The sequence below is a fragment of the Salvelinus alpinus genome, chromosome 26, assembly GCF_045679555.1.
Source record: "Salvelinus alpinus chromosome 26, SLU_Salpinus.1, whole genome shotgun sequence".
NCBI classification, from domain to species: domain Eukaryota; kingdom Metazoa; phylum Chordata; class Actinopteri; order Salmoniformes; family Salmonidae; genus Salvelinus; species Salvelinus alpinus.
This window is the reverse complement of record NC_092111.1, coordinates 17460142-17485988: the sequence shown is the minus strand read 5'-3', so window position 1 is coordinate 17485988 and position 25847 is coordinate 17460142. Positions and strand designations below refer to the sequence as shown.

The window sequence follows — 25847 nt, the reverse complement described above, 5'->3', positions numbered from 1 at the left end:
CCACCCTTCACCTTGACAGCTTCGCACACCCTTGAATAAGTGCTTCCAAACTTTTTACTGTGTGCCTTTACAAATCAATTGAATTTACCACAGGTGGACTCCAATCAAGTTGTTAAAACATCTCAAGGCAGATCAATGGAAACAGGATGCACCTCTGAGCTCAATTTCTAGTCTCATAGCAAAGGGTCTGAATAGATAGTGTAAATAAGTTTTTTTTTTTTAAGACCTTAGCAAAAATGTCTGCCTGTTTTTGCTTTGTCATTATGGGGTATTGTGTGTAGATTGAGGATTGTATTTATTTATTCAATTTTAGCTTAATAGCCTGTAAAAAATGTGGGAAAGGTCAAGGGGTCTGAATACTTTCAGAATTAACTGTAGGTAGTGACTCGTCAACAGGATAGATAATAAACAGTAACAGCAGCCTTTGTGATGAGTCAATAGAGTTGGTGCAAAATGGGACAATGCAGATAGTTAACCAATAGTTACCCGGACTATTTAGCTGTCCAATGGCTTGGGGGTAGAAGCTGTTCAGGATCCTGATTGGCTGTTTTGATTGACTGTTCTCCACTGAGAGGTATGGCGGGAGGGGGGCATCCTGTGGAAAAAGTAGTGGGATTAATGGGAAGAGATAGATCTTGAGTAGTATTGACACATGAAGGCAGAGCGGCATGGAGGGATGAGAGCAGAGGGATGACTGTACCATCTGTTCCTCTTTATCTGGTCGATTTTTGCCTGTGTAAACAGAGCTGCATGGTGGGCTCTGGGCTGGATCTCACTGAGACTGCTGATCCACTTTCAAGGCTGAATAAGTGGACATTGACACACTAAACCGACCTCGACCTCCCTCTCCCTGTCCACACTAAACCCTGAAAAGTTGAAGTGGGCCCAGGTCCATCTGTCTGTGGCGAGCTGTGCTGTATTAACCTGTGTCTGGGCTGTATTAGTGTGTTAGCCTGTCTGTGCCTGGGCTGTATGAGCGTGTTCATGCCATCTCTGCCTGTGGGATCCAGACCGTTTCACCTCAATCAGAGCCCAGCGGAGTAATGGGACTTTGGACTTCCCGTCCACCCCCCCTTCCCCCGGGTCACTTCCTGAATCTGTCTGCATCCACTGAGGGGCCCAGTACACACACACACACACACACACACACACACACACACACACACACACACAGTTATTATGACCAGGTGGACTCTGTTTCTTGTTGGGTTTTTTCTTCAGTCTTGTGACTGGTCAGGGGCAGTAAGCCTAGTTGATAAAGCCTCTTTATTGGTCCAACTTGTGCCCTGGAACCTCTCTCTAGCTCCTATAACCTGGAATCCACTCAGATTTATTTATGTCAATATAATATAAAACATTACATTTATCCTGCTCTTTTTAAATCGTTATGTTATCCTAGGGCTGGGCGATATGGTCTAAAACTCATATCTACAATTTTCTCAAACTTTTATAGGTGATTCACATCTACATTTATACATAAAAATAAAAATAAACGTTTTAAATACTTTTTCTCTAAATAAGCGCTGTTGCACATTTCAAGGCCAATACACTGCATTTCAAACTGTCAGGAATAATCTAATGAATTCGGGGCCTGTAAAATTATACCTAGGCTAAATATAAGCCTTCAACCATAAGACCCACTAATAATTAAATTATTTGATCAAAATAGTTTACCCGGCTTTTTTGCAATATTCACTGACCTGGCTTTCAAGTCTATGAAAATGCCCTGGTTACATGGTTACAATGTAACCAGAACCATGCACATCCACTAATAATGACAAACTTCTGGTAGCAGGAATTATAGAAAATGAACACAGGTTTTATAAAAATGTCCAACTGCTAGTGAGTAGCCAGCAAATCCTTTGTTTAAAGTCTAACCGACTTGGATCTATTTGCTGTTATGAATATACCTTCCTGTCCGTCTCCCAACTGTTTGACCAACAGCCTCTTCTCTTTGTTTATGTTGAAATCCTGCCGTGGTAAAATTCTTATTTCTCAGACTGAGAGAGTTGCCAATCCCTTATACAAATGCATATTTTTATGCTCATTGCACATTTATGAGAGACTAGACAGCTAGCACACGTTTGTGGCTACAATGCTGCTAGCGGTACATGGTACCACAATGCCACGTGCCGTGGCAAATCAACTCGATTCTTGTGATGCAGGCATTTGGAACATCGCGCTAAAACATGCAATCAAATGAATATGATATATCGTCCAGTCCTACATTATTCTGCTCCTTTCTACTCCCGTTTAATGAGTCTGACAATGTGCTTGACAGGGCTGAATGACACTGTCATGGAAGAGAAACCACACCATGATAAAGCTCACTGCGCCTGGCAGTGTGTCTCAGATCAACGCAGTGTTTTCTCTCAGGGTGTTCACGGTGGACCCCTGGGTACTGGAGATGGGGAGGAGGGCAGGGGAGACACAGTGATGAAGCGAGGCAACTCGTCCCCCTCCGTGTCGCCAGCCCCTAACATTTCAAAAGTTCCCAAAACGGGACAATGTTTAGCAATGGTGCAGATGGAAGTGCTCTGGGTCTGAGACGGAGAACAGGAATGTGGTCGATCCCAGCATGAGGGTGTTTAATGGTGGATACGGCCCGGGCATTCCGATGCGCTGAGGTAGAGGTGTAATGAGGTGATGACATTAAGTTCCTCACGCATCTGTTAACTCCCAGTGAGTTAGGCACTCTTACTAGGAGCAGACTGAGTGACTGACTCAGCCCTGCACTCTGGAATGGACTTCTGCTTGTGACTTGGTGAAATCCTGTCGGCTTTGCAACCCCTCCAATTAATTTGCAGCTTGTCACTTGTATCTGCAAGCTAAGTAACGGTTTGGGAGGAAAGCTGTAAAAAAGTGATATTGATCTGTGTGAGAACCTCTCCTGTTAGCGCTGGGACACGTGGAGTCTAGATAGGTGGAGACCCTCAGGAGAGGGGAAGCGCGAGGGAGACCCTTCCTAGCAGCTACACAAACACTAAGCCCCCCCCCCCCCACCCCCCGACCAGGAGAATGTGTTATACAGTACTAAAACACATTTCAGACGGATCTCAGTTGGCGCGTGGCCCACATTCTCCAGTTGATGAGATCCAGACCATCAGCACTGTTATTATTAGTCTGCCATGTGAACCAACGCGTGTTCCTTTTTTTGTTTTGAAATTGGGACAACCCCTCCTGTGTGTGGGTGGGGGGGAGGGGGTTCTGTTCCTATAAAATTAATCCATGGTGGTTATGACAAAATCTGCAGACGGGGGTGTGTGAACTTCCTGCTTGGTTAGATGGACTTCCTCTCGGCATCACATCTTTCTGCCAGTCTTCTTAGTTTTTTTTTTATTTAACCTTTATTTAACTGGGCAAGTCAGTTAAGAACCTTTTTTTATTTACAATGACGGCCTACCGGGGAACAGTGGGTGAACTGCCTTATTCAGGGGCAGAACGACAGATTTTTATCTTTACCTTGTCAGCTCGGGGATTCGATCCAGCAACATTTCGGTTACTGGCCCAACGCTCTAACCACTAGGCTACTTGCCGCCCCAAGTGTACAGTATGTTCATCCAATCCTTTTACAGTACACAGTAGGTTTGAAGAACCAGTGTTCTTTTATTCCTCATTGCAGTGACCTTGTTTCCATTATTGTTCACCTCACAAGACAATTTGTATTTAGTCATGCATCAGCGCTACAGACATCTCAAGAGCTTGGGAATTAATTAATGAATGGATGAATTACATTTATGTTCGTGTCAAATCGCCAGTTGGCAACCCATCGCGTATGAGATTAATTAACACAAACAAACATTACAATAATTCAGTGATAATTATTCTGTTGATCTGTGCATTATGCACTGCATAAAGGAGGAAAAAGAAATACATTACCTTTATTGTTATTATATCCTTAGAGCAGTAAAAAAAAAAATGTTTTATATATATATATACACACACACACAGATATAAACTTAGTATTTATCAGCATTTTTGTCAAAATTGAGTTGACAGCCCTGTTCTGTTCAATGTTCTTTACCTAATATAGTACTCTAAATACCGCCTCATGTCAAGTTCAAAATAATACATTGCTGACACAGTTCAAACCAATGAGGGTTCAGAACCTTAAAGCCAATGATCGCAATCATTTTTGCAGATAGAACCTTAGTCCCAAGCTCTCGCTTTCTACAACTACATTCAAGCTTTATTTCTTCTATCATGCAATGTTCGAGTTGACAGATGAAACTGAGTTGTCTCTGTCCTGGTTATTATATTAGTCTTGGTCTTAATGGATCAGGTGGCTTTGGATAGGAATGGTTAGAGGTTTACAACCCAGTGATGTGTTAACATGGGACATCTCACTACATCACTGCTCAATAAGATGCAGAGGAACCACAACCGTCTCCCACTACTACTGATGTTGCTGTTAAAAGGACATTTCAAAAACATTATACAAATCTAGTTCCACCCCAACATTAACATATGTGAAAATGGCAGGTTTCTATGTTTTGTCGTAAAAACAAAAGAGCAAGATCAGCGTTTCCAACCCCGACTCCCAATTGGTCAAAATCACACGATGCACACCGATGTTATTGGAAACACTTATCTTCCACTCTTTTTTACCACAAAACATAAACGCTCCATTTTCACATATGTTGGGGTGGTACTGGAGATGATGAATATGAAGTTGAAACATTTTTGAAGTTTCCCTTTAAGACTAGCCCCTGCTTTAGACTCGGGTACCAATGCTATAAATAACTATTCCACTGGGCTTCTAGTGTAAACGGCAAGAACAATCAGGTGTAGACTACTTATTTTCCTGAAGCCTATTGGGGAGGTTCCAGACTGTAAAGCGTTTACAAGTTGACATGGTTTCTTTCTGGCATCTAAGTCTCTACTGGCGTGTGTTTTACAGTGTGAGGGAGCCAGCGTGTCGTCTGATGTAGAGTCTCCTCCGTCTGCTGTGACAGACGTCTGACTGGGACTACCCACCTTTAGTCTCGGTCTGCGGATATCCACCTTCCCCATCCTGGCTCGTCTCAGTGGGATTGTTAAAGGAGTAGAGGCTCTTGATGTCATTTAGAAGAGCCTCCGTGTGTCTTTCTGTTCGCTGTGTTTGCCAAGGTGGTGCGCTGTGGTATGAAAGGCAGCGGGTTCTGAGTTCCTTTGGGGCCCCTAAAACGTGTGCGTGCCGTGTGCCGGTCGTCCCGCAACAGTAGACACACAAAGGCCCCAGCGTTCATTAGCAGGCTGTGGGTTCCCAGTGGGAGCGGGGGGGGGTTGTCAGCTCAGTGCTGCGTGTTGTCTCTGTGGTGGTGCCAGCTCCTCAGCTCTCATCTGAGCCCAGGCCCTACTCTGCTCTGCCAGCAGCCCGACTCTCCCTCTGAAGAGGCCTGGCAACCCTCCGTCAGTCAGCCCTCTCAACGGCCTGCTTACCTGCCTAACTACCCACTCCTGCCTCTGCTAGTCTCTCTGCCTACCTCTGTCTGTCGGTCGTGCCAGGAAAAACGCATTTACTTACAGCAAAGGCACGATAGCAATGTTGGGATAGCAATGTTGGGTTTTTATACCGTTTTTGGTCTTTTCTGAAAGCATTGAGTTGAACATGTTGTGATGTATGACACATGAGGTTTGAGTGTTTAGAGAGGGTTTAGCCCTTACTAAGCAGATGGACAGGGATGCTTTCTGTTAAGACGAGCGATCTGCAGAATAAAGTCCTATTTTAAAGATTTAAGTGTTGAGTTTCGGTAGAATGTTGGAAACCTTTTTGACTTTTTTTCTCCTTTTTCTGTTGATGTTTTTGCCTTGTGTTGCAACAAAATGTAGCAAATTATTTTTTTTACATCTCTTTGCGGGGCTCGGCTGACGATGACTCTCGGCTGACGAGCCAGCACTTCGCAGTTTCCAACTCCGCGTCACTACGTGTAGGGAGATGAGGAAATCACTCTGGCAGCCTGCCAGCCTCCAAGAGGAAGAGAAGGAAAAACACACACTTGCAAGCACATTTTTGGTCTGCTCCCAGAGTTCAAAGCCAGAGGTGCTAGCTTGCGTGTGTTTGTGTCAGTCAAAGCTAAGTGTAACGAGGAGCGTTGGTGCACAGCATTGGCGACACAGTTGAGTGTGTCTGCAGGGAAACATGGCTGTCACCCCTCCGCTTCATCACAAGGAGACACCCGATTGTCTAACTTCATCACGTTGATTCTCATGGAATATCTCAGTGATGTCCGCTACTGATGATCACTACAGGGCAATTCCACGTTAATGGTATTACGCTCAGTGTCTTATTAATTTTTTATTTAACATGTATGCCAAACATAAACCACAGATTTTTCAAAGTTTAACAAACATACAACTCTATGCTCAATGACTACTTCGAACAATTTACACAGCAAAATAAATATATACTTTTGCTGGAAAAACTGTTATCAAACTTTGCATGTGCAGTTTTTCCTGTAAAATGCGTTTTTATAAAATGTTCAGTGGAATTGTTGAAAGTAGGCCTTGTTCATACAGTTTTGTGGTTTGTTAAACTTTGAAATGTGTAATTTCGTCATGAAATGTGTAATTACCCTACAGCTACACCACATATACAGAAGTATGTGGACAACCCTAAAATTAGTTGATTTGGCCATTTCAGCCACACCTGTTGCTGATGGGTGTACGAAATGTAGCACACAGCCATGGAATCTCCATAGATAAACTTTGGCAGTAGAATGGCCCATACTGAAGAGCTCAGTAACTTTCAACGTGGCACTCATAGGATGTGATCTTTCCAACAAGTCAGTTCATAAAATTTCTACCCTGCTAGAGCTGCCTTGGTCAACTAAGTGCTGTTATTGTGAAGTGGAAACATCTAGGAGCAACAACGGCTCAGCTGCGAAATGGTAGGCCACACACACTCACAGAACAGGGCCAGCGACTGCTGAAAATCGTCCGTCCTCGTTTGCAACACACTAGTTCCAAACTGCCCCTGGAAGCAACGTCAGCCCAAGAACTCGAGCTTCATGAACTGGGGTTCTGTGGCCGCGCAGCCACACACAAACCTAAGATCACCATGCGCAATGCCAGGCGTCGGCTTGAGCAGTGTAAAGCTCGCCACTATTGAACTCTGGAGCAGTGGAAACGCCTTCTCTGGAGTGATGAATCACGCTTTGGCGGATGGCAGGAGAACGCTACCTGCCCCAATGCATAGTACATTGTAAAGTTTGGTGCAGGGGGAATAATGGTCGGGTTGTTTTTGCATGGTTCAGGCTCCTTAGTTCCAGTGAAGGGAAATCATAATGCTACAGCATACAATGACATTCTAGACGATTCTGTGCTTCCAACTTTGTGGCACCAGTTCGGGGAAGGCCCTTTCCTGTTTCAGCATGACAAAGCCTCTGTGCACAAAGCAAGGTCCATACAGAAATGGTTTGTCCAGATTGGTGTGGAAGAACTTGACTGCACAGAGCCCTGACCTCAAACCCATCGAGCACCTTTTGGATGAATTGGAATGCTGACTGCGAGCCAGGCCTAATTGCCCAACCTTACTAATCCTCGTGGCTGAATGGAAGCAAGTCCCCGCAGCAATGTTCCAACGTCTAATGGAAAGCCTTCCCAGAAGAATGAGGCTGTTATAGCAGCAAAGAGGGGACCAACTCCATCTTAATGCCCATAATTTTGGAATTAGATGTTTGACAAGTAGGTTTCCACATACTGTTGGTTTCAGTAGAGATCCAGCTTGTTTGGTCATCTCGTTCTAATTTCTTAAGATAATTTAGTGTTACACATCAAACAGTAGCCTAGTACAGCTACACTGTGTGTAGGAAGCAGTGCTGTACTGTGAGGGGAAGTAGGGTTATAACAGTGTTATACATTAAATCTGCTCTGTGTAGGAAGTATGTTATTTCTGTATTCAGACACTGGAGACCTTAATGAAGCATGTTGGAAAGTTAGTGTAATGTAACGGAAGTCTGACGCGATCCTATTCTTCTGTCTTTCCTAGTGGTGTACTGCTGTGAGTATCTGTGCCACATTGACCTCATGGACTGTCCCTCCATTGTTTAAAATTCCCAATAGTACTGAGATGGAAAGAGGGTTATTGTCAAAGATGAAAAGTGATGAAGGAAAAGGAAGCAGTGTGATTAAGACGTCTGTCACCCTTGTTACAATAACATCCTGTGTCTGTCTTTGTCAGCCAAGAGAAACGGTCATACTAGGCAGCCGTAGTCTCCCAATTTAATTCATTATTAGGCTTTATTGGTTCTGGGTGATGGCTCACACATAAATATTAAATATATGTCAAATGCCAACTCCAAAAGGACCCTTCTATGGATTACATTTTGTGAAAATCCCCCAAACCATAGTTTTGTTCTAGTTTCGTAAGCAATCACCCTTCTGTCTTTTGTGGGTTATGGTTATGTTGTGAGAAACGTGATGCTACTCGTAATGATTTGCTAGGTTATGCTAATGTATCATGTTATTCTTATACTAACGTCTATCTACTATGCTGTGTTATGTTAAGATGCTGTGTTATGATAATCAGTAGTCCTCTGTCCTGTGTTTTTAGGATGATATCGATGGGATCCCCTGGTCAGAGGAGAGGGATGTGAGGAAGGTGCTCTATCTCTCCTTGAAGGAGTTCAAGACTGCTCAGAAAAGGCAGCTCGGAGACGGCATCGGAGATGGAACCAAATACACTAATGGTGAGTTTCCCCTGGGACCCTTTTCTCTGCAGCACTGACCCAGTCAGGCTTTTGTCTGGATGCTCACAGACCTGCGATAGGCTGCTCTGTCTTTAGTTGTTTGCAGTGGACTAGCTAATAATGATAGGAGTGATAGAATAGTGACACATTTTAATATGGCGTTATTTCAGAATGAAGGTGCTTTGGTATGCACAATGAAACCGAGGATGTTGCAGGGGTTTTTCTAAGCAGGTGCAATAACATCCAGGGAGCTCAGGCTGCCTGTTTGTGTCCATCTGTGGTATAAAGGCTGGTCTGAATTATCTGCTGCTGCTTTGTTTGACACCTTCGCTGTGCGTCAATCCACTCTGCTTCAATCCACTCTGCTCTGTCCCTTCTCTGCTTCAAACACCAGCCAACTAGGAGATTTGAACTTCACACGGGCCTCTGAACCTATTCTCAGCTGTCACCGACACAACCCAGAGACCGAGAGAGAGATAAAGGCCTCTGGAAGTTTACACCGTGCCAAGCAGGCATGGAGAAGCCTCAGTTCAGATCTAGGTCACAGACTCAGTCGCACACAGACTGCCCTGTACCGGCTGAAACTGTCATCCATTTTGGAGAATCAGTCAAACAGCAACTTTTGTGATGGCGGTTTTCTCATCCATCTTCACCCCCCGGCAGTGTGTCTGTCTGGCTGGCTGTCTGGAGCCAGCTACCTGCAGAGGGATGTGAGGAAGGTGCAAATTAGATTAGAACAAGATGACCAAACAACAAGCTGGATCTCTACTGAAGTACACTACATGACCAACAGCATGGATCCAACAGCAGAGTGAAGGGACCGACCCTGCAAGGCCCTAAGCGTGTCTCCCCTCCCACCCGCCCGTCTATATCCTATCCCATAACCGGCAATCATGCCATCTCCCTGACCACTTTACCTCTCACTGTTGGCAGGCGTCCATCTCTCCATCTCTTAGCCCTCGCTCCCCCTCTGCATTATTCAACTAATTACAAGATGCCCCTTCTGCATCCTCTCCCCTCCCTGTTATTCCTCCTTAGATGGAAGGCATCATTACATCAATAGGCCTCTGGTTACTACTGCTCAGGAAGCTTTCTTCCCGCTCCCCTGCACTCCTCTCCATACCCCCCCATTGATGAAACTACTGGCTGTGTTCCAAACCATTGGAGATGGTGGATGGTGTCGTGAGTGTCTGCCCAATGGCACCACCGGCGTTGTTCTGTCTGTCCCTTAGCACTGACCCTGTCCTGTCTCATGGGGACGACACTGGAAGTTTTGACCAGAACATAGTGGAAGATGGCACAGAGCCTTGGTGGTGGAGCTGGCTTCCTCTCGGATAGGGCGAATGTTAGACTGACAATCTGCAGCATGTCATTCTCACATAACACATCTACTCAAATGATTTTTTTATTTTAAAGTATATTTTAAGGTATTTTATGAAGATGACAGTGGGGAAATATAGAGGTGGTGTCAAAGGGCCAGAGTCCAACCTTTGCCAACACTGTAGACATACAGTATGTGCCAGAGGAGGCTGCGGTTTAGACTGCTAGACCACCCTAGGCCACATAGACAATAGTTACTAAATAGGATCTGTCTATTTCGGTCTAGGGTTGATTTGTGGTCAGAACTGTGTGGTTGAGACAGCCATTTTAAAAACACTAGTTTTTGTTGTCCTCTTGTAGGGTTGTCTCCTAGAGTTCCCTTTTTAGTATCCCATTCTATTGTCAGAAGTGGTTGAAAATACATTCAAATGGGTTAAAATCCCACACAACAAACGCATTGTTTATTTTTATACCCACTACAGTCCCAATCATACTGTGTCATTAAAAGCTTTGAGAGAAATAAGTATTTTGTTACTAGCCACAGTACAGTGGACCAGTGAGAGGGTTACTGCTACAGGCTGCTGATGGACCCTAAGCTTGCTCCATTAGAAACATTATTATTCAGTTGTAATCACTCTGTTTGTAAAGCTGAAGTAATGCCACTCTCCTGGCTGTTAAAATGTTCTGTCTGCATCTGGGCTTCCTGTCCGCATTACTCCACCTCCCACTAATGGGCTACACTCTGACTTGCTATGGTACGCACCCCCAACCTCGCTCCTCTCCCTATCTCCTTCATTCTCTTGCTCTCTGTCTGTCTGGAGAGCAGGAGGAACATAGCAAGGTGATGGGCTTATTGAAACACGCATACATCTGATTAGAGTCCCTTACGGATCAGCCGTCATCCTCCTTCCCAGCTAGGCCTCACTGGGACCAGGGGAAAGAATTTAGGCCCCAGCCCAGTCTGGCTCCCTTTCGTGACTGCCAGTTTGCATCCCTGTCTCGCCCTCCTTGCCAGGCCCCTCACAAAGGCACTGATGTGAAACCAACATATGTAAAACATCTCGGAAGGGCGGAGAGGGGAGGGAGTAGAGGAGACAAGATGGCCCCTCGCCAGGCTGTTTATGTTCAGTATGAATATTATTACAGTCACCTACTACTACAGATTAGACCAATATTATTATAGCTGAATCAGAATGGTTTCTTTGAGTTCTTGGTGTTATAAGCTTCACCCTGAGCACAGAACACACTCAAACTAAACATAACCCAGTCAGTTCCCTGAGCACCACTGTGGTGTGACTCATACTGCCAGAGCATGTTAAGAGGTCTACAGACATGTTAAGCTCTATGGCTGGTCTCCTGCTATCAGGTAGTGACCTGCACTCGGTACACAGACTTCAGCTGCCTGGGTTTGTTCTGGGTTCTTCAAACAAGTTTTCAGAGGAAGCTGCCACTCAACTCAACCATTAGCCACTATGTCATTATTACCATTCTAATTTATGTTCCTTTGACACCTGCAGTTAAGGGTTGTGGTTTTGGGTTGGCACATGATTTAAGGCCTCAGTCCTAAGGAATGTGATGGGAGGGTCATGCGTCAACTAGAAATGCCAGTACCAGGTAGACTTTTACAACCTACAAAGATTTAGTGGATCATAATTGATCTGTTTTTCTTAACCATCATTAATACTTCCACCCTGTTTGTGTAATTGCAGTGAATGCGGTTTCGTTTGATCAAGAGGGTTTCACTTCATTTTCATGTCTTGGTTACTCATCAATGCTGTCTTCATTTGACTGGAATGTCTTTTTGAGATCTGCTCAAGTCCTGACTTGTTCACTTTGTTCAGCTAACGGGCTCCAAACACAAATCAGCCCTCTTACTTTGGTCACCGTGTTTCTCTCCAGTCATGTCCTAGCAGTACACTGCATGGTCTCTTAACCATGTCGTCTTGTCTCTGTAGGTTCCCATGCCCGCGGGCAGCTCAATGGCTCAGGGCAGAAGGGCCACAATGCTGACGGGTCACGGTTCCAGAGCACCGACGGCAGCAGCGAGTACTCTGAGGATGGCCCTGCCAAGAAGAGGTGAGTGTGTTAACCTGTACTCTGGAGCGATGGCTCTCTCGCTCTGCTCTCTCTCTGATCGGCAGATGCTTTGAACCAGATAGTGCTTGAGTGAAGGTAGTGATAGTCAGGGGGAGCTCTACAGTACCTGGGCCCAGATTCACAAAACCTCAAGAAGAAATGTCTTAACTGGCATTTTTTCCTTAATTATAGACTTAAGAAAATGTAAGCAAAGTTGATATTCCTCAAAGTTATTGAAATTTTTTTTTTGCCATTTCTTCATGTTTCTCCTTAAACTAAAAGTTAAGAAATTAGATTATTGAAAATAAAATTATTGGAAATGTTCCTTTTTTCCAAGATAGCTAAACCCTCGTCTTAAACTCAAGGCAATGAAAGTTCATGAAAGCAATTGAACATATTTAATTCACTCACACACGTCATCTGATAGTTTCAGTATTGATTATTTTAAACCCAAGAACATGTTTTAGAACAGTAATCTTAGTAAGAAATATGCTAACATGATTGCCATTGCTAGCTAGATAGCTAAAATGGTTGCCTAGCAACAACCATTTTAAGAAGATATTTGAGAAATTCGTAAGAAAATAATTCCATCTTAACATATTGTTGAGGATTTGCACTTACGAACTTTCTTATGAACTTTAAGAAGCTAATGTTTTTTGTAAGTAGTGTTTTGTGAATCTGGGCCCTGATTTAAAAAAATAAATAAATTAAAAAAAAAATTAAAAAAATTATATATATACACAGTACAGCCGAGGTACAATATCATAGAGGTGTTTTGATCCAGGTGATGTCAGCATTGGTTGTTTATTCAGCGCTCTCAGATCCGTATGTGTGTATTATCAAAGCCAAAATATACAATTGTGGTAGTAAATGTATAAAGGCCTCTGCTGTCTTTTTATTAATTCACTTCCTTCTTGCTGTATTCTCTTCTCCTGTTCTCCAGTAATGTGTTTGGTTAAGTCAGGGAATTACAGTAATGGGACATGACAGCATCAACAGTGAAGAATGGGAGCTCTTTAACCAGCGTTCGTTCTTAAAAGGCGGAAAGTTGTTTCAGTTTTAATTTATTTTAATTTAACTAGGCAAGTCAGCTGAGAACAAATCCTTATTTACAATGACGGCCTACCCTGGCCAAACCATAACCCGTACGACGCTAGGCCAATTGTGCGCCGCCCTATGGGACTCCCAATCACGACTCCCAATCACGGCTGGAATCAAACCAGGGTCTGTAGTGACGCCTCTAGCACTGAGATGCAGTGCCTTAGACCGCTGCGCCATTCAGGAGCCCTACATGAGTGATTAAGAGATGTGTTGAGCATTTTCAAATCATAATTTAGGACAAAGTTAATGCATTCAAATACAACAATGACCTTGTTTCCATGTCATTCCTACTAGTGATTTGTAATCTATAAAGGCCTTGGGGGAAACTGCTTCACAAGAGCTTCTCTCACTCAGTTTCTCCCCTCGGGTTCATTCTCATGGAAAAAAGAATAAGACTATTATTTGGATAGTATGCAGGGAAGTATTTTTAATTTTGAAATTAGAAATTGAAGATTGGTACTTGTGCTTCTTATAACATTATCCCTTTGAGATTCAAGTGGTTGATCTCTAATGGGTTATTTTCTTCAGATCTAGCATAATGAGGAAGATAGGTTGAAGACTCTGAAAACTGTCTATAGTATGAGTGAAATATTGTGCCTAGGTTGAACATGGGGCAGTGTGATGGCCTGGTTGTTCCCTGTAGGGTTCCACTCTGACATGGTGTTCTGTACCTCTTGGCTGGCTGTCACCTGTGGAACGTTTGAGGGACTGGGCTTGACTGGAGGAGACTGGGCTGGGGGGTGTGAGGAGACTGGAGGAGACTGGGCTGGGGGGGGTGTTTATGAGGGACTGGGCTGGGGGGTGTGAGGAGACTGGGCTGGGGGGCTATGAGGGACTGGAGGAGACTGGGGCGCAGGAGTGGTGTGAGCACACTGGTGGGTTCAGACTGGGAGGGATTCCGTCTCAACTAGCAGGTCCTGGTTCCATAACAGACCAGCCACTGTGGATGAAATGCACTGCTTGGCACACACACACACACACACACTCACAGCTACATTTAAATCATATATACACATGCTGTACTGCAGCGGCCATAGCACAGAGATCTGCTCTGTAATCTCTCACCGTGAGACCCTCTGTGTAGCCAGCCATCGCATGATTCCTCAGCTCCACGTCTCCACATCCTCTTTTCACCCTCCGTGTGTGTGCAGTACCTGTTATTTAATAGTCCAGCAGAACTGGTCATTAAGAGGCCTGGCAAACCTGAAAAGGAGAGCAAGATGGACAGGGAGAGAAGCAGAAAGACGTTGCGGCAACAACAGGCCTGTGTTCACTACAGTGGTTTGATGGTTTTCATTAGTTCTCATGCTGGAATAAAAGTACGCTCTCTCCCTCTCTTAATGAGCAGCCGGCTCACAGTGCTTGGCAATAGCTCAGGCCTTTTGGTGTGGGGAGTGTGTGTGTGGAGGATGACTTCTTGGCCCTGGCTTCTGCAGCCCACGCCACTCTATAACAGGGTGGCTGATTGAGGAGGTGCCAGGACCTTTCACACCTGGCAACGCAAGAACTAGCGGATAGGGGAGGTGCAGGTGCGCGGTTTTGGCTGCGTCATCCTGGGGCGCAGGGGAGGTTCCCAGTGTGTCTCGGGAGGGGATGGGCGGTCCCAGGGAGGCGTTCGGGGACCTTAGGTGTTTGTCTTCCTAGGACACCGAGATTGGAAATCGGGCCCCAGCATCTTAGAACCCTGCCAAGTACTGGAGAGGTTCTTCCCTCCTCCCCTTCCCAGCCACACCACGAAGCTGGAATAGGAAACACACGGTTCAGCCATGGTGACCATAGTTGGAAAGCTCCACTTCTTAGGGAGATTGAGGCCAATTCTCCTCAGTAGTAAGAGCCAAGTAACGCTCATTGAGCTGCTTGTCGTTTGTTTTAATGAATGCCAAGTTAGTAAGCACTGCCTTTGTCTGCTGTTCTGTTGCCCCCCCCCCCATTTTCTGAGCATAAGTGGAGATCAAATACTTTTTAATTGTGGGAATGTGTTCCAAAGTATTCCCACGTGTAATAGAGCGATGTGATTGTATACAAATGTAAGCAAGGTTTGAAATTATTCTATCTGCTTGGGTGTCTTGCTGTCAATTTGCAGTCTACAAATGATTTGTAAATATGTTCCGATCCCCTGACCATAGGCTCAAGAAAGAATCGGTCCGCAGCTCAATCTAGTTGATGATCCCTGCATTAAATACTGTCACACATCATTCTGAATAAACTCTCACAATACTGTCTGCCGAGCGGAGGAGTTGTGTATTATCATACATTGTGATATTGTATAACCTGTTACCAAGCAGTGAAGACAGTAGGTGAGATCGGAGAGGGCATTGTCATTAACAGTGTTTGTTCCAGTTTCTCTATTCTCTGCAGGCTGTTTGTATTCACTGAAGACAATAGGCACATCAAAGGAATAAAACGGCAACATCACAACAAACTATACAGCAGTTCTGAAGAGAAGTAGTTTTGTTCTATCGTAATCGGATGTGGACTGGGTGGCAAATCCCATGTTCCACTGCTGTGGCCAGAAGAATTCAGAGCCTGTGATGTCATGGATAATGTCCTGATTTTAAAGTGATGTCAGCAATAACACAGCTTTTCTCTGAGCCTGCTCGTTATTGATCTGGCTTAGCGTGATTTTTAAGATGGCCGCCAAGATCATGGGTTAGAGGTCAGAGACCAGGGTCACTCCAGTAAAGTGGTCGACCCACTGAGCTGAGGAGAAGGCGATGTTGTCCAGCGCCGACTTAATACACAGTTCATCAGCTCACTGCTCTAAGCATAGAGAATGTACTGGCACCAATGGTGGTAGTATACTAAAGAGCAATAGTGGACACCGTAACATCGTAGTATACAGTGGTATAAATACTTTACTTTAAAGTTGTTTTTTGGGGGTATTTGTACTTTACTTTGCTATTTTATGTTTTTGGCTACTTGGCTACCTCTGACCTGGCGACCTAACTAAATACAAATAGTACGTTTGTAAACGATGTCTGATTGTTGGAGAGTGCCCCTGTCTGTCTGTACATTTATTTATTTATTTTTAAACCTAGAAAATATTGCTGTCAGGTTTGCTTAATATAAGTAATTGGATGTATAGCATTTACTGTTACTTTTACTCAAGTATGACAATTGTGTACTTTTTCCACCACTGTACATAAGTACATTAAAACCAGATACGTTTAGATATTCACTCAAGTAGTATTTTACTGGCCGACATTCACTTTTACTTGAGTAATTTTTTATTAAGGTATCTTAACTCAACTATAACATTTAAAGTACTTTTTCCACCACTGGTTCTATAATAATGAGAAATAGTGGACACAGTAACATGGTAGTGTGGTAATGCATTATGCAACACGTAGGCTTAGGTTGCTTTAATTAAATTATGTGCAAAGTGGATTGTGTGAAGGTCATCGTGTAGGACTCATTTAAGCCTTATGTACACATCACACACCAACACTGCGCCGATATATTTGTTAGTCTGTGTTAACTCGCATTGGAATGCTCGCCAACACTCCCTGTTTCACATTTAAAAGAGAAATGTGTTCACTGGTGTGCTTTTTTTCTATTTTTTTACTAGCAACTCTGAAAAATACGAGGTGAAATCATGACGTCAATGATCTTCAGGTTGGAAAGTTGGAGCTCTAGAAAGAGTGGCGAGTTGGATGACCGTTCAAAATGATTTAGGGTCACCAGGTCACAGGGTCACCAGGTCACACAGTCGGCTCAAGCAAGGCCATCTCTCCTCCAAGCGCTCAACACTCAGAAAAGACAGACAGAAAAGCAATAACACATTAGCCGGAGTGGCTCTCTCCGTGAGCGCTGTTTACACTAACCCTGACCCTAACCCCCTACTTTAGAATCCCAGTCATTTGCTTCATCCAGTCTTAATGTTTGTATTGACAGCCGTGGTCATGGTGTTGATGTTCTAGGAGAATGGTGCTGCTGTGAGGAGAGATGTTGGACATAAAGTTTGGCTGTAGTTTCACCTGGATACTAAACCCATGGGTTTAATCAATCAAATGTATTTTTAAAGCCCTTTCTACATCAGCGGATGTCACAAAGTGCTATACAGAAACCCAGCCTAAAACCCAAAACGGCAAGCAATGCAGGTGTATCCGCTACATACTCCCCTTGTGGCTGTGTTGTTAGTTTGATGTCAATCAATACTTTTAAACAAGCTGCAGTAATGGTTATTGCATCCTTAACTGAATATTGCTAGTCTGGCTACCTTGTCTTTACACTCTCGGTGTCTGTCTCTCGGTCTCTTCTCCTGCATCTGCGTCTGACGGTCTCCGGTCTCCTCTCCAGCTGCTGAGCGCTGCAGTGTCTGCTGGTAGAGTTTATTAGGACCATGTGGACCATCTGGAGCGGTTTAGAACCTCATTCCTCCCTTCATTTAGCCGGGGGAATCCAGACATTGTTTCTGTTCCGGCGCTGGGTAACCCTCTGTCTGAGAGCTAATCAATGATACAGAGCGGAAGCACGTGTAACATCAGAGGAACGGCAGCTTTGAAGAGCGGGGGAGGAAGAGGAGGAGGAAGATTAGTTTGGGATGAAGGGGACATCCTGCAGTAATCCCTCCTCCCCTGTAAGCCTGTGCCTCTACTGCAGGTGCTCTGCTCTCCCTCCCTCTCTCTCGCTCCCAATCTCTCTATTAGGCGTGTGTAGAGCAGTGCCCTGGCAGCGAGTATAAGTCTGGGTTAGGTGGTGGTAATAAACGGCAGACATAGCATGTCTTTAGACCCATATAGAAGGATAGCACCTCATCAAGCAACACCAGTTTTACCCCACTTCTGACATAGGGCCAGTGTTAGAAAATATTTTCTATCACATGGATGTGACGGTGTTGAGAAGTTTGTGTCAGTGGGCGCTTTCTACAGGGAGGCTCTGGGTTTGAGAGGCTTGTTGTCTATTTGTCTCTTAAGTCCTGCTGGGTATTGTGGGTACATCGTGGCGCCATGATATCCTGACTAGATGGTCTGTACTCCATCCTCCTGGGGGAAAGGGTCCAGATTTTAGTCTTGTGGTTCACTGTTGAATGTCTTTAATACCGATAGGAAGAGCCCCTCCAATAAAAGCCACTGTGCTCATTGGTGCTCAGGTCTGTCTAGAGCCATGGCACTTCTAATAGTTTAATGGTCTATCTTATGTCTCTAACTGATCCTACCTTTAACAACCACGTCCAGTTAAAATGCTCCTATTTATCGCTGGCTCTATTCCCATGAGCAAGATCATATTTCTGAAGGGGTTTATTGAAAGCCATGTTTTTCTCCTGTTACTGTCTGGGAGGCAGTCATTAAATACCCTCGTCCACGTTCTAATGGTCCACTGCTGTCTGCAATGTTGGTTCTACCTTCATGGAGCTGTAGTGCTGGTTCTCCCCCAAGTAAGTTGTAGTGTCGGTTCTGTCCTCTGGGAGACGTGGTGTCAGGGAGCCACTGTAACTAATGCATTCTGCATCTCTAATCTGCACCAGTCTCCATGACTCACAATATCTCGCTCTCTCCATCCTGAGGCCCTGCCAGCTATAGGGCCATGAGTCAGGCTGTTTAAACAGCTCATGTTTTACCAGTCTGGCAGGGAAACTAATAGCTCCATTCACAACATAATGACGGGCTGGTGACACCTGTCATGTTCAGGTGTTTGAACCATGCGACCTGCAACAGCCATTGGTCTTTCCAGGGGGAACAGAACCTGTTTGTTGTTCTCTTCACTGGCTGAACTAAAGCATGAGAACAGATTGGTTATCATACTGATGCACCTGCTCATCAAATACAGAATCCTTCTTGAACAATGGCTTCTCTCAAGAACTGAACAGATTGTTCCGTCACTGAACCCAGTATATGTGTGTATCGACGCAATCTCTTCACAGCTTCTTGTTCAAGGTATTTAGTCAGGGTTGGTGTTAAATAGGCTGTGTATTGCTTTGTGATTGAAGTGCAATTGGAGAGCTGTAGGTTCCGGGGGTTTGATGGAAACAAAATACATTGGGTGTTTCAGGGCATAATTTGCCGAATGTCATGTTTTTTTTTGGGGGGGGGGGCTCACTGTAGGATATCATGAAGCATTTCTCTCCCTACATGTAGCGCAATGAGACAATCAGCCGAGTAGTCAATCTGTCTGGAGCAAGTGGCTGTGGTCTCAATTGATTAGTGATGCTGTCTGTGTCTGTCAACCTGCCTGGAAGGCCTGAACGTTCCCCTCTAAACAAGCATCAGATTGAATGGGAGATTGTTTCAAACAGGACGGTGGAATACAGGGAGGCAGTATGAGCGTGGCATTGTCTTTTTCGGTTTACCGTGAGACCGGCCTGTATCTGGCATCAAACATCCCTGAAACAAGGAGATGGTGAAATTAAATGGCACACTTCTCTTAAAAGCAGGGTGCTGTGTGTGTGATAAAAGATGAAGAGGTGTGACCAGGTCCATCTCCAGACAAGCTGCTCTTAGTATTCCATCCTGTCAGCCTGCTCCCTCTGTGGAATCAGAAGAAAGAACGGACGCAGAAAGAGATCTGACCTGGAGAGACGGAAGGGAAAAAACTAAATCTGGACTTGAAAGTCTGTCTGCAATTTGACACCTCCTTTGTACTTGTTATCAGTTGTCAGCTGCTGCAGATGTCTTGGCTTTAATGGAGAACTTAATTACAATTCAAAGAGTCAACATGAATCAGAAGTCTTTTATGAGGTGGACGGCTGCTTGCAGGTGCTGCTGGGGGTTATTCTGAAGGAGGATTATCATTGTTTTAGCCTCCGTGGACACTTCAGTCAATGGCCACTGCAGTGTTATTAAAGATAATTAAATCATGTCCAATGTCCAGACTGATTAAATTAGGCATACTAACAACTGAGGCCAGCGTTGTGTTAAACCGCTGAACAGAGGGGTATACTACAAACCAGGATTAATGAGTTAGCCAGCTAACTTTTGATAACCCCCCCCCCAAAGAGATTTTCTGTTTTATTAAGAAATCTAAACGGATACCATATGTGTTTTTGGTTGTTTGAGTCAATTAGACTATGCCCATTTCAGGTCCTGGGCTGGCGTGGTTACACGTGGTCTGCGGTAGTGAGGCCGGACGTACTGCCAAATAATCTGAGTTTACATTGGATGCAGCGTATTGTAGAGAAATGAACATTCAATTCTCTGGCAACAGCTCTGGTGGATGTTCCTGTAGTCAGCATGCCAATTGCACGCTCCCTCAACTTGATATCTGCGGTGTGGTGTGATAAAACTGCACATTTTAAAGTAGTCTATTTAATTGTCCCTAGCACAAGGTGCTCCTGTGTAATGATCATGATCAGCTTGTTAATATACCACACCTATCAGGTGGATGGATTAGCTTGGCAAAGGAGAAATGCTCACTAACAGGGATGTAAACAAATTTGTTTACAATCTGAGAGAAATCAGCTTTTTGTGCGTATGGAACATTTCTGGGATCTTATTTCAGCCCATGAAACGTGGGACCAACACTTTACATGTTGTGTTTTATTTTTGTTCAGTGTAAATGAAATGCATACACAAAACAGGGCGAGCTGTATGTCAGTTCCTATCGTAGGTCTGTGTAAGGATGTATGGAATAATCCTGTTTTCTCCTGTCTCTTCCCAGGCCCAGACTGCAAGCACAGAGGAAGTTTGCCCAGTCTCAGCCCAACTCTCCCAGCACCACCCCGGTCAAGGTGTCTGATACCGCCCTGCCCGCACCCTCCGCTCACATCAGAGACATCTCCAGACGAAAACCCAAGACCGAAGATTTCCTCACCTTCCTCTGCCTGAGAGGTACAGTAACCCTGTGGTCCATGCCTCACATCTCACCTTTTCATCCACACACCCCTTCATCCACCCCCATACACACTGTCCTTCATCCTCCCACCTCACTAATTTACTCATTCAGTCGGCCACTCACTTGCCCAGTCCCCCTAGCACCATGCGTCTCGTCACCAGGCCAACACCAGGGCCCTGCTTCTCTGACCTCCGTTAGGACTAGGGCTTCAGTTCAGCAGCCACACATCTCAGGAGAGTTCCAGGCCTTCCTCCCGGCCCGCCTTTGACCTAGATCCAGGCCTAGCTGTGCAGAAGGAATAGTTCAGTCAGAGGTCCAGGTTCATTGACCCTGATAAGGCAAACACCAAACCCATTCTGTCCTCACAGGTTACACATTGGCTACAGATAATGTTTCAACAATGAATATTGAATATTGTTATCTGCACACAGTCAGCTTTGAGCACCCCCCCCCCTACGCACACAACCACACAGACATCCTGGTAGAGCCAGATAACCCTGCTCCTGTACCTCAGAGCACAGAGAGGCCTGGGTTGCTCTCTGCCGCCCACCAACACAAACACGGCTAAGCTAGGCAGAACAGGGCAGCATTTCAGCTACAGGGTTCAGCTGAAATCCCACCTCTCAATCCCACCTCACTATCATGGACATGTTTCCCTTTACTCTTTACCTCAATGATGAATTGAAACACGAAAAAAGAAATGGAGAAAATGAGTGGAGTATAGCCTCACCTCAGGAACAAAGAGGATTCTTGGATGTTTATTTTTATTTTTATGAACAACCTTGGCCTTGGCTTTTACTGATGTCTTCAATCCCAGAGAGTGTTTAACTCTGAACAGTATCTCCTCCCATCCAGCAGAACCCTCCCCGACTCATCACAACCAGAAATAGCCCTTTAGGAAGAGTAATGCCTTGATTTAGATTAATTTGGTATTGCCATTAACCTCGGCTGGCAACATGAAGTAGGTTAAAACGAACTAGAATCAGCTGGGAGCTAAGAGGCCCAGAGGAGGAGAAGAAGAGATGAAGACTCGTGTTTAAAAGCCAATGTCACTTCAATGTAACGTAATTAGCGATCAGTCAAACTGACAGGGTTGGCAGCCTTATTCTCAATGGAACATATCTGTTCTCAGAATCTTCCAGTAAATGTCTTCTATTGTTCAGGTTTTGGACAACTCCTGGATGCTATGCTAACTCCTGACCAGTTTCCTAGTGTTTTTTTTCTCTTCCCCCCCCCCCCCCCCACTGTGCCGCGCCTGGTTGACCGTTGCACCCCGTCTGTGGCAGCCTTATTTATAGCTCTGTTACCCGGCCGAGAGGCGGACTGATTCCTCTGCAGAGCTCATGCTGCCTTAATGGCATTTTCATACACAGGGTTGTGCTCTCTCTTCCTTCACTTTAATGGCCCGTGTGGAAGAGACCAATACATCGAGGAGACGTGCAAGAATGTCAGGGCAGCGCAGGGGTGTGCATGCGCACAAGCACGGTCGGTGTCCTAGGGACAGATAGATATAGACCATAAGGCAGCAACGGTTTTTAACATTTTATTTTTCAAAGGTGCTTTTGGCCTTTTGATTTCATTCAAAGGACTTTGTACATCTGAATCCACTTTGGTGGCCCACGCTAGCTTGGTGTTACACTGATTCCACTGTAGTGGCCCAAGACCAGGCAGCAACACTTTGTATCAATTTATTTATATTTCCCCCAGAGCTGACGGAGGGGTTAGGGAGGCAAGCAGTCGGCACGCGGTCTGTTCTTCTAGCTCTGGAACAGATCAATGACGTTCCTGGTCGACATTAGAGGTCAAACGGTCATTCTGTTCAAACGGCTCCGCTCCTCTCAAATGTTTATCTTATCTGACAAACATGCCACATTTACCCAGCAAGCCCCCAGTCTGACCGCTTTAGAAAAGTGTCTGATAATAATGCGCTGGTTATGAAAGCAGGCCATTTCCACCATGATTTCACGGGGAGAAGTTTTCCTCTGTTCTCTACCGCAGCAGCAGCTTGTAATCTCCCCTGCTTATTCATCTGGGACTCGGCATCATAATGAGCTGTTTTCTTTCTCCTGATTTTTAAACAGGAACGATATATTTTTAATCCCTCTTGGGAAACTGCTGGCTGTTCTGATGCAATGTGCGACGGTCACAAAACGGAGTGAATCGGTCGTGTTTATGTGCTACGTGCCTTCTCGCATCCCTTCTTATTGCGGCGGTGGCAGAATCCATTTGGAGGCTGGCCAGCCAGCTTGTCTCTGAGGCTGGGGTAGTAGTCCAGCCAGCTTGTGTAGGCTGTCGTAGTATGCTGTAACTCTGAGTCTGTAGCCTTGGATACAGGCAGCACAGAGCCTTGCCTGTAGTGATGGGTAGAGAGGATAATTGTTGGTAGTGGCTGTGACAATATCCACGGTTCCTCATCGCAGTTGAGCCTCTCTCTGTGTACACAAACACGCATGGCTGAGTGCCAGATATAGTAGATGAGTAACCCCCACTAATATGCTTGTCCAATGTTACATAACAGCTACTACTATGTGTGTGTGCCATGGCTGGCTGAGCATTGAATGTGTCTGGGTCTAGGTCGGAGGCTGCGGCCGTGGTTGTGTTTACGAAGGCAGATTTTTTTTTTTTTTTTTTTTAATAAGCCAGTGACTCCTAGAGCTGACTGGAGCCGAGGGCAGCATGGGTTAATGGATTTGCAGACATTCAGGAATGTAAATCAGAGGTGATATAATCCCCAATCCTCTCAGATTCACTCTGCTGCAGCGGCCTGTAAAACAATGTTATTGAAAAAGTCCCAGTCCGCTCTCTTCCATTCCATTCCCTCCCCTCCTCTCCACCCATCTTCTTCCTGACGAGGCAAGTGGTGAATATGAGGGGTTGGAGAGGGGGCAGAGTGTCTGACATGGTCTCTCCACACACTCTCTCTGTCTATGACGGGGGATTCAACCAGGGATTGGCCCTCTACTTCCATCGAAGAGGAAGGTCATACACTTGACTCAATAGCGTCTGCTCTTTTTATACACATCTTGGAACTGCTTTTCTGAGAGGCTCTAGAGATTCCGGAGGATCTTTAGGCTATACCCGAGAACCAGGAGAAGTGCTAATTTTCCTTAACATGGATGTTAGTCAGATTATACATTTGTGTCATTTTTTTCTCCGTTAAAGCTCTTGATTGGCTGTTTAAACTCCTCATTGTTTAAACTCTATTAAAGGACAATGTTTTTTAAGTCGACCATTTTGGTTGTAATTACGCCTGTCTAGTGAAAAATGACAGTCATAATGGACTCTTTCAGCCTTAATTATGATTTGACTGTGGTTCTGAGGCACATGAAAGGCCCATAATTGAGGATTGGGAGGAGGGAGGGGAACAGGCCTGGAGGGAGGCCCGGGTTATATTTCTCTGTGTCTGGGAGCTGACAGATGGAGTCTCCGCACCAGAGAGAGCGGCTGTTAAGCCCAGCACCACCCTGCTCCCCTGTCTGAGAACCACCCGCTGAAAACACAGCCTAACCATAGACCAGACACCAGTGACCAGATGAGCCAGCCCAACAGGCTTCTTCTCTCCCTCCCTCTGACTCTAGGGGTTACTGTAAATACATGGGAGTAACAGGCTTATTTTGGGCCACTGGAAAAGATTACAGGATAACATTGTCCAGTCTCATCCTCTCCTCTCTTTCTCACTTCCCCACAAAGAGATCCCTCACCCATTAGATGAGACCTCACCCACATGCGCCACACCACCTCGCCAACCCCCTGTCCCCTTTCAACTCTCCGTGCCCATCTGGGCCTGCTAGCCATTGGCCCTGTGACCCCAGAGAACACAGAAATGGAAGCCATGTTGTTAATGAAGGAGGTCACTTGAAGCTGATTGGGAGTTTGTTGACTCTAAGTCCCCCTGGCCTCTGTCACCAGGAGAAAGGACTAGTTTGGAGAGCTGACACAAATGTGCTACTATCACACTCCTCTGCAGTCAGTCAATCAATCACATTTATTTTTAAAGCCTTTTTACATCACAAAGTGCTTATACAGAACCGAGTTACCCCAGTTCTCTACAGCCTGGTCTTAGCCTGACCTGGAGCCGAGACTGAAACCAGCACTTCAAACCTAGTCCAGACATGACTTCTTCTCACGTTACACATTATACTCTTCTCCTAAACCTTACACAATGACCCCTAATAACAATGGACTGGCATCTCTGCTCTCTCTACATGCAGGGATAGTCAAAGTATCGAGTCACACTGGCATTTTAGTCCTGTTGTGATAAGCTTTTTATTTTTTATTATGTAACCTTTATTTAACTAGGCAAGTCAGTGATGCCCTACCAGGGAACAGTGATGGCCTACCGGGGAACAGTGGGTTAACTGCCTTGTTCAGGGGAAGAACGACAGATTTTTACCTTGTCAGCTCTGGGATTCGTTACTGGCCCAACGCTCTAACCACTAGGCTACCTGCCGCTCCAAAAGCTGTGTTGTATTGTGGGTACTGACTTTATTGTGCTTTTTTTTTGTAGGCCTACTAACTATTCTGATGTGCGTGTGAGTCAGAAGGCTCCGATATCACTGTAATTCATTACTGCATTCAAAGTAACCCTAACCCCATTGGCTCCCCTATTGTAACCATAACAATAAGTCGCTTATTAATGATGCTCAGCTTTAAGCACACTTTTCTGCAATAGACCAGTTCCTATCATACTGTTGATTGTATGGATTTGCATCCAATTTGATTATGAAGTTTTGGTTTTGATCTCTGACTAATTCTAGCTTCACCACATCTAATTTCAGGTTACTCCTCGTGGCCAAATGAAGGTTAGTTAAATTTCTACCTTTTTTAAAAAGTACTTATCTAGACAAATGTTAATACACAATCATGTACAGTACCTTCGGAAAGTATTCATTTTGTTACAGCCTTATTCTA

General features: G+C 44.9%; 1 protein-coding gene across 2 annotated transcripts in view; it reads left to right on the top strand.

The window, feature by feature from the left end:
* LOC139554855 (protein Jumonji-like) overlaps positions 1 to 25847 on the top strand; it is an 88297-nt gene that overhangs the window by 39064 nt on the left and 23386 nt on the right. Inside the window, exons 2-5 of one of the 2 annotated variants that reach the window (XM_071368060.1) lie at positions 8534 to 8669; positions 11945 to 12065; positions 20763 to 20932; positions 25715 to 25738. In XM_071368060.1, the coding sequence (XP_071224161.1) occupies positions 8534 to 8669; positions 11945 to 12065; positions 20763 to 20932; positions 25715 to 25738 (451 nt within the window). The remainder of the gene's footprint in view (positions 1 to 8533; positions 8670 to 11944; positions 12066 to 20762; positions 20933 to 25714; positions 25739 to 25847) is intronic. The other variant, XM_071368061.1, reaches the window with a different exon arrangement.